This window comes from Arvicanthis niloticus, chromosome 19, assembly GCF_011762505.2.
Source record: "Arvicanthis niloticus isolate mArvNil1 chromosome 19, mArvNil1.pat.X, whole genome shotgun sequence".
NCBI classification, from domain to species: Eukaryota; Metazoa; Chordata; class Mammalia; order Rodentia; family Muridae; genus Arvicanthis; species Arvicanthis niloticus.
Genome location: NC_047676.1, coordinates 4,270,824 through 4,286,807, shown reverse-complemented (window position 1 = coordinate 4,286,807; position 15,984 = coordinate 4,270,824). Strand labels below are relative to the sequence as shown.

General features: G+C 44.8%; 1 protein-coding gene across 1 annotated transcript in view; it reads right to left on the bottom strand.

The window, feature by feature from the left end:
• The window catches only part of Ice1 (interactor of little elongation complex ELL subunit 1), a 44,467-nt gene that overhangs the window by 21,244 nt on the left and 7,239 nt on the right, over positions 1 to 15,984 (bottom strand). The window contains exons 2-11 of the mRNA XM_034523334.2: positions 12,813 to 12,871; positions 12,332 to 12,366; positions 10,367 to 10,385; positions 9,556 to 9,667; positions 7,886 to 7,962; positions 6,875 to 6,912; positions 5,167 to 5,249; positions 4,897 to 4,936; positions 4,757 to 4,813; positions 258 to 344 (exon numbers count right to left, since the gene is read on the bottom strand). Coding sequence (XP_034379225.1) covers positions 258 to 344; positions 4,757 to 4,813; positions 4,897 to 4,936; positions 5,167 to 5,249; positions 6,875 to 6,912; positions 7,886 to 7,962; positions 9,556 to 9,667; positions 10,367 to 10,385; positions 12,332 to 12,366; positions 12,813 to 12,871 — 607 coding nt within the window. The remainder of the gene's footprint in view (positions 1 to 257; positions 345 to 4,756; positions 4,814 to 4,896; positions 4,937 to 5,166; positions 5,250 to 6,874; positions 6,913 to 7,885; positions 7,963 to 9,555; positions 9,668 to 10,366; positions 10,386 to 12,331; positions 12,367 to 12,812; positions 12,872 to 15,984) is intronic.

The following is a 15,984-nucleotide window of genomic DNA, read 5'->3' as shown; positions in this document are numbered from 1 at the left end:
AGTAACTTAAAAGAAGCTATTGTGTAGTACAGGAAGATTCCTTGGTCTTCCACATACTCCTGTCAAGCATGCCTTAGTCTCCCCACGTGCTCTGAGGAGAGCTGCTCCTGAAGGCTGACAGTACCCACTGGGGTCACAGTCACACTGCTTCACACACTTCCAAGTACCCACTCTTGGCTACACACTGGAAGCTGAAAGGCAGCCTGTGGGAAATGCTGTCACACTAATGTCTTAGGAGCATCTGTAGTGTCTCTCACCTGGGATGCGTCTGCCACTCTCCCCGGACAGTCTGTGCGCAGTGTTCACACAGAGCCACAGCTCTTTCAGGAGAACTTTCACCTTCCCTGTAAACAGCAAAGCACAAAGATCAGGCACAGTCCTGTGATGTGGAGATGTCTTATCCAAGCAGGAAGCAGCACCCAAACCTCCTCACTGTGCATAATGCCAGCTAGTAACAGGGTCCAGCAAGGCTTCTGCTACAGCCTGAAGACATGACATAGGTTTGTTCGCTCTTTTTCTTTCTTTTAGAGCAGCAGTTCTCAATCTTTCAGTATACAGGTCCTCATGTTGTGATGATCCCCAATCATAAAATGATTTTTGTTCCTACTTCACAACTGTAATTTTCTAATGTAAAATCTGTTTTCTGATGGTCTTAGGCAACCCCTGTGAAAGGATCATTCAATTGCCAAAGGGGTTGTGACCCACAGGTTGAGAACCACTGTTCTAGGGCATGGCCTCCAAGGAGCCAGCCCATTTGTTATTAAAGGCATTACAGCTTCTCTCTATCACAACAAGCTACCCTGTGCCTGTGTTCCACAGTGCTGAGATGGGTACATTAGCAAGCCATCCCTCAGTTACACGAGTCTATCAGCACAGGCACCAGATAACCATGCAGCAACCACTCAGAGGACTGATGGATGGTACAGTCCGTGGACAAGAGGGGAAGGGGTAGACGCAATATCCAGAAAGGCCTGCAGAGGGCGCCCACAGCAGAAGACTTCACAGAAGACAGCCTTTTCACAGGAGGGAAACTGCTGAGAAACTCCAAAAATATCTGGACTCTCAAACTGCTACAGAACCACTGACCCACGCTGAAAGACCAAAAGGAGATATGGGTAAAAGAGGCCTGATAAAAACTGTAAGAACAATATAATATCAGGGATAAAGTTTCTGTAACTCATTAAATACACAAATTACAAAAATAGCTATCAAGGCAAAAATCTATTCATGAAGATGTAGACATAAAGAGCTTGAGGTGAAGCATGGACTAGAGAATTAACCCATGCTAATTACAGTTCAATGTGAAATCATTCTGAGCCCAAACCAAAGATCTCTACAAGTGTCCTTAAGCCTAGGCTTTATGAAATGGGTAAAATCACTAACCCAGGTCAAGAGAAAATTGAATAGATCAACCTTCCATGTTAAAATCTTCAAGAAATCAGCCACTGGTTTAATTACAGTAAACTCATATTAGGATCCTAAACTATGTCACCCCCAAAGTGAAGTCCACAGATGGGGCTATCCAGACAAGCACGGCTGACATAGTTACAAGGAAATCTGTTCAGTTGCCGCCCGCCTTTCCTACTCCAGGTCAACCTGGTTACCGTTGGAGGCTCCAGACCCCTATGGCTGAGAAGCTTATCTGAATTATGATGTAACCTACCCCAGAGCCTGCTTCCAAATACTATAACCCCCTTTGCTTAAACGACCTGACCACGGTCCCTGCTTAGTACATATACCCAAAGCAGCCAACAAGGAACCCTAAAAACAAAGAAAACACGTTATGTTCTCATCCTCCTGGAGAGCAGTCACAATGCCAAAGGATCACACGTGCCTTCTCAGAACTGACCCCAACGCTGGCCTTCCAACAAGCAGAGAAAACTCCTCGGTGCAGCTTTCTGACTGCGTTGTGAGTGGGCACCTATGTTTAATCTCTGAAGGGCGTCTTCTCTTATCACAATCTAGGGTGCTTATAGTACTTTCCACTCCACTGTCCCTGTGTATCAAGAGCATCTTCTTTAATCATGATGTGCATGTCAGAGTGTGGCTTCAGCCAAGTCCTGCTCAGATCTTCCTTTAAAGAGGCTTACTGCTCGGACAGCTCCTCCTCCCGAGAAACCTACACAGTTCAACACCCACTGCGGCAACACTGTAAGTGTGTTTGGGGATGCCTGACACACTTGTGATCTTCTCCTACGGATGCTGTGTATTGCCTTAGGTACTAGACACTTGATGGCTCAACTGCCACTTGAAAAGGGAAGGTCTCTTACTTTGTTTACCTTCAGACAGAACACACTGGAGGTTTGCACGATATTGGACACAACAGCAGCACACTCTCTCTGCTCTAATCTCATTTCCAAGTGAGACTTGAAACATTCTGTGGCATGTCATCTACTCTCCACACTAGGAATGGAAGCTGCCGTGTGCAGAGTCTGCACAGACACAAGCACAGGCTTTCCTGTTCATAATCACATTTACAGTGGGTGGTTGTTTCCACGACCATGATCCAGCATCAGTTCCAAAGGCCCAATCATTGTAACTACCATGTTTTCCAGTTTTATGGACTTAAAGGAGGAAAGGATTTTTATCAATATCACATTTATGTGTTTGCTATATTAGCCAACCTTTATGAAGTTTCTAAAGAACTTGGGATGTGATTACAGTCCTTACAAATGGTTGTTCTGGCAGTTGTTTCTTTAGCCTTCTACAACCCCTTCTTTCAAAGACACACACTGAAGTTCCCCCATGAAGAGGGCCATTTCCTCAGGAATCCCTGGGAGGCTTGTCTGGCACAGTTCCATGTGCTTGAGTCTAGAATGTTTTCTTACCAGACCTCGGCATTCTGAACCCCTTATTCCACACAGAATTGTTCTAAAGCCTGGACTTGTCCAGTTGGCCTTACTGCTTTCATACAGACAATGTGAGCCTATCTTAAGTCAGCTCCGAGTACTCAACACTTTCTGCCTCACTTGATCTGAGGCAGGCATGTGCTCGATTAGCCTGTTGGCTCTCTCTGCCCTTGTGGTATCAACCCACATTCACTACCTGTGCTTCTGACCAGGGATTCTCCTTTTCCTCCTCACACATCAACCCTCCTGGCTAGATTCACCCTTTGAAACCCTGCAGCAGGTGAATACTGAGACTTCTGGCTTCCATGGCATTTGGCATCTTTGATGCTGTCCCTTTACACTCCATTCTCAGGGAACCCAGACTTCATCTCTCAGTTTAGGAATCAACTAGTAGTCTAGCCAACACTTCATTAGGTAGCTGGTGTTTTAGTTCTCAAGGTCCCTCCACCTCATGTGATGCAGAGGCCCATGGGCACGTTCCTGAGCATGTTCAAGGACACTGACAGGTCTGGCCATCTCTCCCACTCATGTGTTAACACTGGTTCTTTAGCCTTCTACAATCTGAGGGCTTTCCCAAGACACTTGTACTTTTCAAAGTTTTAGTGAAGGGTTTCGGCAAACTGATGGCAGACAAAATCTCCTTCGTTGCCTACACTCTGAATCTACTGTCTGTCAGGCAGTGCAGGTCCTCCTTTCAGGAACCCTATGAAAGGCTAGTAAGTGGGCTCATTTATGAGAATTGAAACAGTGTGTATTAGCATCTTATTGGGGGACAGGGAAAGCAGATAGCCCTCAAACCAGCCATTACCTACCCATTATTTCACCTCCGACAGTTCTCATTCACAGCCCACACTTTAACAAACTGCATCTGGGGAGTTCCTGAACAGACTCTAGCAATGGCTTCTAACCCTGGCAGGCTCCTCTTTAACCAGTTCTTTGTAGAACATTAGTGCTCTGGCCCTCTGACTGGGAGAAGCAGCCTTTGAAACTGTGCTTCCCTTGTGGCTGTGACCATCAGCTTTCTATCCTCTGATTCACTTTCCTCTACAGATGCTAAACCTCCATAGCAGCGGCTCTCACCCTTCCTAATGCTGTGACCCTCTAATACAGTCAGTCCCTCATGTTGTGGTGACCCAACGCCAGGCAATTATTTTAGTTGTTACTTCATAAAAATAATTTCTCTGTTATGAGTCATAGTATAAATAGCTGTGTTTTCCAATCAATGGTCTTAGGTGATTCTGACCCCTGTGAAAGAGTCATTTGAGCCCCAAAGGGGTCATGATCCACAGGTTGAGAATCACTGGTCTAAAGTGTCCAGGAAAGCTACTTCTGTTTTTAGAGACAGTGTATCACTAGCCAAGGTGACTTTAGATTCAGAATGCTTGTGCCTGGATATTCCAAGTGCTGATTCAGTGTGTGTGTCCTCCTGCGCCTGCTCCCTATCTGAGCTCTGTGAGCTGCAGTACTTGACCATTCAGATGTGGCCTCCTCGTTGTATTTATTGTCCCCAAAAGACACTGCAGAGCTGTGGCTAGCTCTGCCTCACGTGACACTGCTCAGCACCCAGGAAATCTAATAAACTAATCTGAGAGGCTATAATCTGGGCAGAAACCTATCTTTACTTGCTGAAGAAAAGTGAGATTTCTATAAATACATTTCCCAAACAATGTCTTTGCAGAGTCTTTCTTTCATATATTTTGTAAGAAAATAGTTGGCTTTATGTACAAGTAAACCTGTATGTGTACAAATGTACGCATCCAAAATAACAAAGTATCTACAAAGCCAGATTTTCATAGAAACTATGGCACCCGAGCCAGCCAAGCACAACAAGCAACAGCCAAAAGCAGGCGGAGCTGTCAGCAGCAGGCGGAGCTGTCAGCAGCAGGCGGAGCTGTCAGCATACTCACTTTTATCTATGCTTCCATGCGAATCACTCGAGATTTGTGTTCCAATGTGCCTCAACTCTGAAAACACATACGGAGAAGGGTTCAAATGAACACTGCACACTCAAACTGACCCTCCACATAAGCACTGACCCAATACTCACCCTTCTCAGTTTTCTGTTTGGAAAATTCATCAAGCCTTTCCTGTGCAGGTGGGGGAGAAAAACCAAGAGTGCTTATGCTGCACAGACACTGTGCAGACAGTGTGGGGCAAAGGTCAGACAGATGCAAGGTAACAGTGACTGCAGCCATAACTTGGATGCCACAGAGGCCCTGAGTCATAGCTGCAAAGTGTGTGCATCTTTTACCGAGTATCTGCGTCTACAGAAGCACCAGTCAGGGATGTAAAGTGTGTGCATCATTTTACCCAGTACCTGTGTCTTCTTAAACTCCTTCTCAAGTATTTTCTTTTCATTTCTCAATTGCTTGAAGTCCTGAGTTTGCTTGACAGCAGCCTCTATATTTAACGCGTACAGCAAAGCAACAGAAAGAGGTGTGGATTAGTGACCTCCGAATCAAATGCAATCCAGCACAGGCTTTTTTCTCCATGTCACACTTAGTACCTATTCGTCAAGCTATAGAACTGACTAAGGCTGTAAGGCTCCTCTCCACACCAGGCACAGCAACTCCTTGCGTACAACACTGGCTGGTCAGGGACAGCGCACAGAGCTACAGATCGTGAGCAGATCACTCATTTCTTCTTTATTCAAAAGCACCAAACAGTGCATACGTCAGTAAGAATCTAACCAGACCCAGTATCACAGAGACATGTACATGCACCAATGCAAAGGATAGCAACATCATACAAGACCCCAGTAACAGTTCTTTCCTCCCCAGATTTGACTGTCCTCGACACTTACAAAGAAAATTACTTTTGTTCCATAAGAAACAAAGGTCACATTGAACTTCACTGAAGGTCTGGTCTCTAAGTTGCATGCACTCCCTCAGGAACTTCACTCATCTCCAGACAAAGGAGGGTGAGGCTAAGAGCACTCACGACTTAGTGCCTGCAGTGCTCACGAGATAGACAAGCTAACATGCACAGTTGAATCTACACTGAGGACGAGGACAAAGAGTACTTCATCACTCTTGCTCTAAATGGCCTTTTGCAACTCAATTTGAACTCCTTACATGGAAACACCTCATTCTGATGCAGAACCCAACTACTGTGATGCTGGGAGTCAACTTAGGCAGACACCTGGTACCATGTTGGCCAGAGTGACAGCACAAATGCTGCCTGTGGCCAAGAGCACACATGAGTGACTACAGACAACACCAACAGTCCAATCTGAGCTGGCCGCTGAAAACCAGTTAAGCTGTAAGGACAGAACAGATCTCAGTGTGGCCCTTTTGCTTTCTGCCTACTCAGAAACAAGTACAAGCGGGGCACTTCACAGAACTCTGTGTGTGTGCCACAGAGATCTGTGTGCAGCAGTGCCTTGCTATCAAGTTGGCCCAGACTTGAGTCATTTGACTGGAGGGAACTTCAATTGAGGAAATACCCTCCATAAGATCAGGGTGTAGGCAAGCCTGTATGGCACTGTCTTAATTAGTGACTGATGTGGGAGGTCTCAGTCCATTGTGGGTTGTTACATCCCTGAGTTGCAGGCCCTGGTTTCCTATAAGCAGGTTGAGCAAGCTACAAGGAGCAAGCCAGTAAGCAGCACGCCTCCATGGTCTTTGCATCAGCTACTGCCTCCAGGTTCCTGTCTTGTTTGAGTTCCTGACTTGACTTCCCACAATAGACTGTGATACACAAACCATCCTCTCCTTCCCAAGATGCTTTTGTAACGGTGTTTATCATGCAATGACATCTTGACTAAGACAAATCACAACCTTTTCTAGTAACTGTGAACTTCAGTTGAAACAAAGAAAGATAGACCTAAAACTGAATCACTGCATTTCCTTCGATGCTGCCTGTTTAGAGCAGCAGTAACAGAGAAGAAGATTAAGGCAAGCTTCCGCACACTCATCTCCACACAGAGCTGACTGGAGAGGACGTGAATGACACTCCCTAGCCTCACACAGAGCACAGGTCTGAGACGGTGGCTCAGCTGGTCAGTGAGCAGCAGCTGCACATACCTTCCAGCTTCTTCACCTTGGCTTCTAGTTTCTTCTTCCTAATAATAAAACCTTGTCAGTTAGACAGCAAAGAAACTCAGTCCATCACACATCATTCTAGTTAGTAAAACTTATGTAAGAGATTGTGCTTACAACTAGTGTCACACATCAACTAAATTACCAGCATATGATCTCATGGTAGAATGAGCCTGAGAAAGAACTGTACCATTTAATGTGTAGTATTTCTAAAGTGGGTTTTTAAAAGCTGACTTCTGTTTGAGAAACACAAAATGGGCCTATTGAGTCTTTGCCATAAACACATGGGAGACCTCTTCCTCCTTCAGGACACTAAATGTCATCTCTGAGCTGTGTCCAAATGATCGCTCCCTGTCATCCAGCACCTAACCCACTGGGCATTTTTCAGGAGCATGCAAGTGTGCAAGGGAAGCAGTCAGTGGAAGCTTCCCTTGGTCTAAGATGGGTTTCTGAGATTAAAGAAGACAGGAAGCTCAGAACAGTATCTACACACTGGCATGTCCCAGCCCCATCAAACAGTGTCACATACAGCTCTACAGGTGCTCCCAGGGATATAGTGACCTACCAAAAACATGGATGTAATTAGCAAGATGCTGCTAACAGCCCATTTCATTAATGGTAACAAACAAACCTTGCCAGTGAGATACCACAGATGATGCCTGGAGAGGACTGTGTTTCAGGACACACAGGCATAGGTGCAGCTCACACATGACAAAGTATGCTTCATAGCTCTGAGCACCCCGGCATCACCAGATGACCTTAATCACAACAGTCCTGACCCCTCTGAGAGAGTGGTGGGAACTAGCTGAGATTAGTTCATGTCTGCACAGCTAATTAATTACAACCAATGAACAGAAACAGGGGCAGGGAGGGAGAGAAGAGAAAACCAAAGAAAAAAGAAGAGAAGCGGGAGGGGGAGGGGGAGGGGGAGGGGGAGAGGGAAAGGAGAGGAGAGGAGGCACTATTATTTACAGCTGTTCTAGGAAAGCCACTTACTGGGCGTCAGTTCTCAAGCACTCTTCTTTCACACGAGCATATTCCTGGTGAGTGTCCTGATACAGTTTCAGAGAACTCTGACAAGGAAAACAGGAAAAAGAAAGATCACCCCAAGTAGTCATCGACCCTGGTCCTCATCTGTTTCACCATAAGCTAAATGCCCTGAAGCACAATACTGAGTGCACAGCCAGAACTGTCAGCAAGGCCCAGGAGTCCCTCAGCACCTCCACAAGTGGGCTAGGTTCCTAACAAACAGCTGAGAGCATGGCAGAGCAAAAGCTACTCAATTCCCAGCCACACGCCTGCTAACACCAAACAGCGAATATGTTCACCTCAGCAGCTACAGTAACAGACTCGAAGTTGATATTGGTACATTAGTATTGTCAGGAAAAGGAAAGCAAGTTTATCAATATTAACATAATCAATATTAATGGAAAATACATGAATATTGACTCGTCTGCCATGATGACCTTATGACTGGGAAGACACTCTGTCCATGTGGTCTGTACTTGGCATTTCTCTGACATTAAGAGCTCTGACAGATGAACTTTATCAAGCCCTTTTCAGAAAGGATTTGACAGATTGGCTTACTCATGCAAGTCATGGTCACTGAATGACTATGAGGGTCTCCAAGGTTCATTCATCCTTGAGGACATACAGCAGATATTACATAACCAAGAGTATGTAAGACTGAACACTGTGATTGGCTACTTAACTTTCACTGCAATTAATCGGGAAGAGAAGAAGGAACACTGATGTGCACCTTCATGGAGTACAAGTGCTAAAACCACAACATGAGGATGAGTGACAGACAGCAGCAATCTTCCCGGAAAAGAGCCATTAAGGACACAGGGTGGGATAACCATGGATAGCCCCACCTCCCGTCAGACCACCCACCAGGCCATAGATGCTCCTATATAGACGGTCCATGGGCACAATGCTAGGGGGCTCCTGTAACAACACTAACAGCCACAGAGCAAAGCATTTAGAGCATTTGGAGCTGACTGATCAGGGGCCTAACTTTGAAGAAGAGAGCCTATGAGAGGTCAAAGTATCAGTTTCCTATCCAAAGTATCTTCTCCCTCGGGTAAAGGACCAGACATACATTCACCTGTAAGACCCTGCTCTCTGTGGACCTCAGGACCCTGAGAAACCACAGGGTCTGTGCATGGTTCCCAAAACACTGAACCAAGCTGTCAAGACCTTCAAATTAACTGGCTCAAGATCCATGAGAGAGCCTCAAGGACATCTGAACTCTACTAGAGCAGAGACCCTGAGTGCTGAGCTGAGGCTAGACCAGCACAACTAATGAAATCCATTTGCCCACACACTGCTACACAGTGATTCTCCTATCACTAATTCTGAATATCTATGTTATTTCACACTTAAGTTAAAAAAAAAAAAATTAAGTTAAAAAAAGAGGGTTACTCAGAGATCATAAAAGCCACAATTTATACCTAACCCTCGCAACACTTTGGAGGAGTTCCGTGAGTCACTTTGAAGCCATTCATCAGCAGGAGCAGGATGCTCAGAGTGGAGACCCAGAGGGCTTCCACCAGCCCTTACACCCTTTGCCAACATGTAAATGCTCCCGAATCCCAGTCAGTGAGTGCACAGCCAACCCTAACAACTGACAACAAACGACCCTCCACAGGAAGAGGCTCAGACACCTTCTTCTCCTCCAGCTCGGCTTTCAAGGATCCCAATTCTTCTTGACACTTCTGCAGAGGGGAGATTTTCTGGAGCATCTGCTCTACTTGATGATGCAGCGTGCTGTTCTCTCTGAAAATGGACAAAGTGTTGGCATCACTGAGCAGAAACAACTAGAGTGTGTTAACAAACACTAACTTTAAAAGTGTTCTTGCTCACACTCAAGATCAGACTACTTTCTGTCTTTTAGGCATATCTTTTTAGTGAAACTGTATCAAAAAGCAACATCAGACACTAGTCCAACAGACATCAGTACATGGGAGGAGCTGTCTGAGGACACTGTGCCAAACATCTCGCACTTAGAATCTTCATCTTCTCCCCATTTTCCCCAATTAAGCGGTACAGCATCTTACAATCTGATTTATAACTCCATGTTAGCTTCCATGTGATAACTGTAGTCAGAGCATGAAACTTCACTACAATTTTAGTGGTTTTACTTTGGTATAAACAACACAAAACACATGGCACTGAACAGTGTGATTGTGTCGGCAAAACTAACAGGAGAACTTCAGCCTCAGTTCACACAGTGGTCAATGCAACAGTTACTGGAGCAAATCCCAGGGTGCAGTCTGAGACCTCTGCCATAACTATACTGGAGCCATTTGACAGGACGATGCAACCTGCTTGTAAGGAGCATCCAAAGAAGTTTCATCCATGACAGGTCTCTGGCCTGCCACACAGCCACCCCCACCCAGGTCTCTGGCCTGCTACAGCCACCTCTACCCAGGAATTCACAGCTGTTAGCACAGCTACAAAAGCCAGGCAGCTCACCTTCTTGCAAACTGCAGCTGTAAAGCTTGTTAAAGAAAACTCAGAACTTGGTCTTCTGACATCTGTTTAAAGATACATCTGCTTTATGGTAATCATGTCCACCTAGGCTAGAGCACTAACGCCCACAGTACGTGCATCCCTCTCATAGTGCTGAGTCTGCATTAACCCTATGTCCCCATGTATGAACCTATGGTGGTGTGGATAATAATGGCCCCCACAGGCTCATATATCTGAATGCTTAGTCACCAGAGAATTGTGCTATTAGAGGATTAGGTGTGGCCTTGCTGCAACAGGTGTGGCTTTGTGGAAAAAGTATGTCACTGGGATGAGCTTGGAGGTTTCAAAAAAGCTCACACTAGGCCTACCGTGTAATGCCATATATCTATATATCTATAAACCTCTCTGTCTGTCTGTCTGTCTGTCTATCAGCCTACAAATCAGAATGAAGCTTTCAGCTACTACTCCTTTATGCCACCAAGCTCCCCACCATAATGATAACAGACTGACCCTCTGAGAGTGAAAGCAAGCCTCCAATTAAATGCTTTCTTTGTAAGAGTTGCCTTGGTCATGGTATCTCTTCATAGCAACAGAGCAGTGACTAAGATAGAACACAATTCAAAATATCTATCCATACTAAAGCCTTAAATAAATGACTAATTAGAATGACAAGAATTAAGACTAATATAGCTGATGGAAAATACTTTTATTTCTGTATTCATCAGAACCTTAAACAGTCCTGCAGACAAAAGTGAGGCCCTCACGAAGCATTGGGACTACACTACTTCTCAAGGTCAAGAAGTGCACATTCATTCATTCATTCATTCATTCTCCTCACTCCACTGTGGCCACAGAAGATGCGCTCAGGTTCTTCAGAAGAGGTAGGGCAAGCGGTCGAGCTACATTAAGCCCAGGACACTGGCGCCTAGAGGTAGGAGAGCTTTACTTCTGAGCTGTAACAAATGTACTTGGGGCTAATGCCAAAGTGGTTTTAAAATTAGTTTCTGTAGCTGACGCCAAATATCCCATCACAAAACAAACCTCTGTATCTCAAACAACAACTGCAGGCTTTATCTATTTAAAGGACCTGTACTGGGTGGGGTTGGCAATATGGCTCAGTGGTTAAGAATAAGCAGAGTTTCCAGTTCAGATCCCAGTTCCTATGAGGTGTTCAAAGCCACCCGTAACTCTAGATCCAGAGGCTCTAAAGGCCCCCCTCCCCCCCCCCCCCCCACTGCAGGAGCAGTGCATCATATGCACAAGGCCACACAGGGACACATCATTTATACATTTTTGAGAAGAAATCAATTGTTTATTTTTATTTAAATTTTGATAGAGAAGTTTTAGAAAATTAGACCACTTACTCTACCATGAAATTACAAATGTAATCACCAAGAAGTTTATGCCATTTCTCTAAAAGTGCCGTGGGGGCCATTGCTCTAAGTGGCTCCACAGGACTGCAGGGACCATGGACCTCTGCAAGAGCAACATCTGCCTAGCACATGATGATTTTCTGGGAAGAAATGTTATTACGTTCTTTTGAAAGAGATTTAAATCAAGGCAGCTGTTACAAAAAGATGTGGCAAAAGCAGCTTTTTCTTGACGATACTTCCCCCTGCTTAGCCAACATGGCGATTCTAGGCTGAGAACTGTACTACAAACATGAAAGTGCATTACTTATATAATTTGTGGATATACACATTAATAAGAACAAGGTCAATTTCCTAGCCATATCACAAGAGAAACAGAGGGTCTGCGAGGCTGCCTCTGTTTAAGATCCCCACTGCACTGCACAGCCACTGCTCACACTGAGGTCCTGCTGTTGGCTGCGTTTCTAAGATGCTTTCCCATTAAGCCAGCAGACACTGCCTTTCAAAAGCTAACTGTTAAGAGGGGTCCTCCGATCTTTCTGAGTTATTACACGTAAGTCAGTGCCAACATCCAAAGGGAAAAGCAAGTAAAGGATATCATCGCATTTCTTCTGATATTCTGTCAGCAGGTTACTGCAAAAAGAGAAAAGAGCAGTTAGGCCCCCATGTCACCGGGCAAGCACACCACAAAGAGGTATGGCTCGGATCACTCTAGCTGGCCTCTCCCCTTTGGTCCCCAGAAACAAAAGCATGCTGGGCTGACATCGCCTTGACTCCTTAATGCACTACACGGGAGCTTTTGATCTAAAACACGAGACTGTCAAGAAATATTAAAATAATGTGGCATAAAACGGTGAGGAATTTTGACATCAAACATAACAGTTTTGGAGAGAAAACAGCTTTTAAAATCCAATTTGGCAAATATAATTTTATAACAAAGGCCTGTGAGCCACTAAAGCAAAGGGCTCAGGGTTTCTACTCTAGCCAGCACCTCTGGGCCACTGTGGATTCCAAACCACCACCCACTTCAGCCAGCGGGAGAGACTGGCAGAGGTCGTCCAACGTACAGATATACTTACTCTGTATTAATAATTTTTTGTTTCAAGGCAATTAATGCTTCAACATATTCATTTAAGTTCTGAAAGAAAAAAAAGCTACAGTCAGCTATTTATACTTCTATGGCATTTCATTACATGTAACTGTCCTAGGACTTGTAATTATAAAAGCTAGTTTATGGAAACACATCAACAGAAATGGGCAAACCTCCCCATGCACTGTGCAACTCCTCTGGAGCCCAGAGCCCGACATCCTTGGGGAGAACCGTACACTCTGTTATACTGAGGTCAGAGAGTGGCAATAAGTCACTGCCTGTCTACTACTTAGAAACATAAAAGCTGCCAGAAAAATACAACAAAATAACAAAACTTAAGATAATGCGATAGAGATCAAATATTACAATGGTTTCATGATTAAATTTAAAAGTAATTTTGTGAGATCTGTATTTCACTGCTGGAACCAATCACAAGCTGGTTCCAAGTCCTCCTGGGAAACTGAAGATTGAAGCATCCTTATCACACTGCCCAGGCATTCCCAACAGTTAGAACACAAAATCTTTGTTTCTTTGGCTGAGTTCTTTAAGTGTCCATTTTCCAGTGAGTAAAATCTTCAAGAGTAACATCAGTGTTTTAAATACACCACAGTAGCTTTGTGGCATCTCGTACCAACAAGTCTGCAGCCAGGGCTACACCCACCCTCCTATCTCATCGATCAGCCGCTTCTCAATGCAGAGGATTCGGGGGGAGCAGTAACATTTCTATTTAGAGTGCCCATATTTTTTGCAGCTACATGCATATACTAGCTAAAACAGACCAAAGCCCAGGCTAGAATCGATGTGAAAAGTGCATGTCCTCTGCACTCTGCACACAGCTTTCCAGTTCTCTTCTGAAGAGAACTTGGTCCTGCTCAGTCTTCCCTAACAGCAAGCAAAGGATTTCCTTGCTTGAGACACTTCACCTTGGCTGTGATCTTGGATAGTCTTACAGGAGTTCATTAGCATTTACTTACTAATTCATTTGTGTGTATACAAGTGTGCTGTGGTGTGTGTGGAGGTCAGAGGTCAGCTTTGTGGCATTGGTTCTCTCACCTTCACAAGGGTTCACTGGACATGCCTGGGTAGAAAGCACTGTTCCTGGCAGAGCCCTCTCCCCAGCCCCACCCTACCCCAGTGATGAGAAGTCTTCTCAGTCACTTCTGGACATTCTTCCTTAACAAGCTGCTGATATAACACTTGCTTGGTACTGCAGCCACACTGCATTGTAAACTAGAGTATTTGACAGACAGCCTCTCATCAAATGCTACACATATGCATGCTTGCTAAATAATCATTCAAGGACATCCCCACAGCAACCAGACATAGCTCAATACTGACACAGCTGAGTATGTCTGAGTATGTGTGAAGGCTTTGTTTCCAGAAGCAAACTTAGCAGGTTCTTTATTAGATGGAAATGAGATTTATTTTATGTCGTCCAGCACTGTTCTTTTTTATATATTTATGTCTGGTACATGTTTAGGATTTACTCTTTTGCAGACTCCCAAAACTTACAGCAAATGATGACAAATCGACTCTTAAGTAGCACATACAGCTACAACATTTAAGCCTTTCATTACATGTGACATACTTTCTACATGGACTACAATCACTTGTAATGCTTCAGGATGGCTCATGAACACTGTCAAAACACAGGAAAGCACACAGAGCTTGATATATCCACAGTACCAACATTTCACATTTCTGTCTGGCACCAAACACTATGAATTTAGTACCAATTCAATAGCCTTGATGCAGTCAGAACACATAAAGCTGAAGAATCTCTACAATAAGCAAACCTGGCTCAGCAATTCCAAGAAGGCAAGCGCATCCACAGAAGGAAATTAACTAGGCTCAGGAATCTAATACATCTATATCGCATTAAAAGAATGCAATGTAAGGTAGTAAAGATGTACTTCTCACCTGCTACTCCAACAGTACTGCAGGGATTTAAGGGAGCACCTGCGTCCCTAGGCTTATGTGATCACCTCTGTGTAAGAGTCCTCCTTAGATATAAGGGAGCACCTGCGTCCCTAGGCTTATGTGATCACCTCTGTGTAAGAGTCCTCCTTAGATATAAGGGAGCACCTGCGTCCCTAGGCTTATGTGATCACCTCTGTGTAAGAGTCCTCCTTAGATATAAGGGAGCACCTGCGTCCCTAGGCTTATGTGATCACCTCTGTGTAAGAGTCCTCCTTAGATATAAGGGAGCACCTGCGTCCCTAGGCTTATGTGATTACCTCTGTGTAAGAGTCCTCCTTAGATATAAGGGAGCACCTGCATCCCTAGGCTTATGTGATCACCTCTGTGTAAGAGTCCTCCTTAGATATAAGGGAGCACCTGCATCCCTAGGCTTATGTGATCACCTCTGTGTAAGAGTCCTGCTTAGACGCTCCTAACCCATGTCAGTTTCTATGTCCTGCTGGCATGCCATCTCCGGTGTTCTTCTTGTTTCTCAAGTGAGTCTTACATGTGTGAAGAGATATAACTAATTTGTATTTGTTGTCTATAACAACTTGTTCATTTTACAAAAATGCCACTTACAAATAGATGCAAAATTTGTACAACAAAATGCACCATGTAACTATTCAAGAGTGTCAACAGTAGACACTGCACAACTGGAGGATCCAGAGGCCCAGGACAGTACTACCCTTCTACTACTATGCTTGGGCACCAGCTCTAGCTTTCTATTCTGTGAGGGAAAGTGTTTCTCTGCCATCCAGCCAGAAGTCAGTCTTCCCAAGATGTCTTACTGGACCACGCACTTGGGGCATGAGTGTTGACCCATGGTAACCCAAAGCATGGGGTGAGCAAACTTATCTGAGAAGGGCCCTTCCTTTCATCCCAGTCCTTTGTCTTCCAGGGAGGAAGGGGTAAGACCCAAATGCTGGCACTAGCTCTTCAGTAAAAGACTGAGCCACAATACCACATAGCAGTCCAAAAGGCCCTGCACACTCAGTTTGGAGATAACATAGGCCCCCTCCCCAGCTCTTAATGAACCCCCAAAGATGTCCAAACCTGAGCTAAAATGAATGGAAAAAGGGAGACTAAAGCCAGACTTGAAGTAAACAAAAGCAGACAAGCAGACAAGAAAACCTCAAACGATGGCACGCTGGAGAAGCATACGGCAGTTAAAAGGACACAGGGCACTCAGAATATCAGAT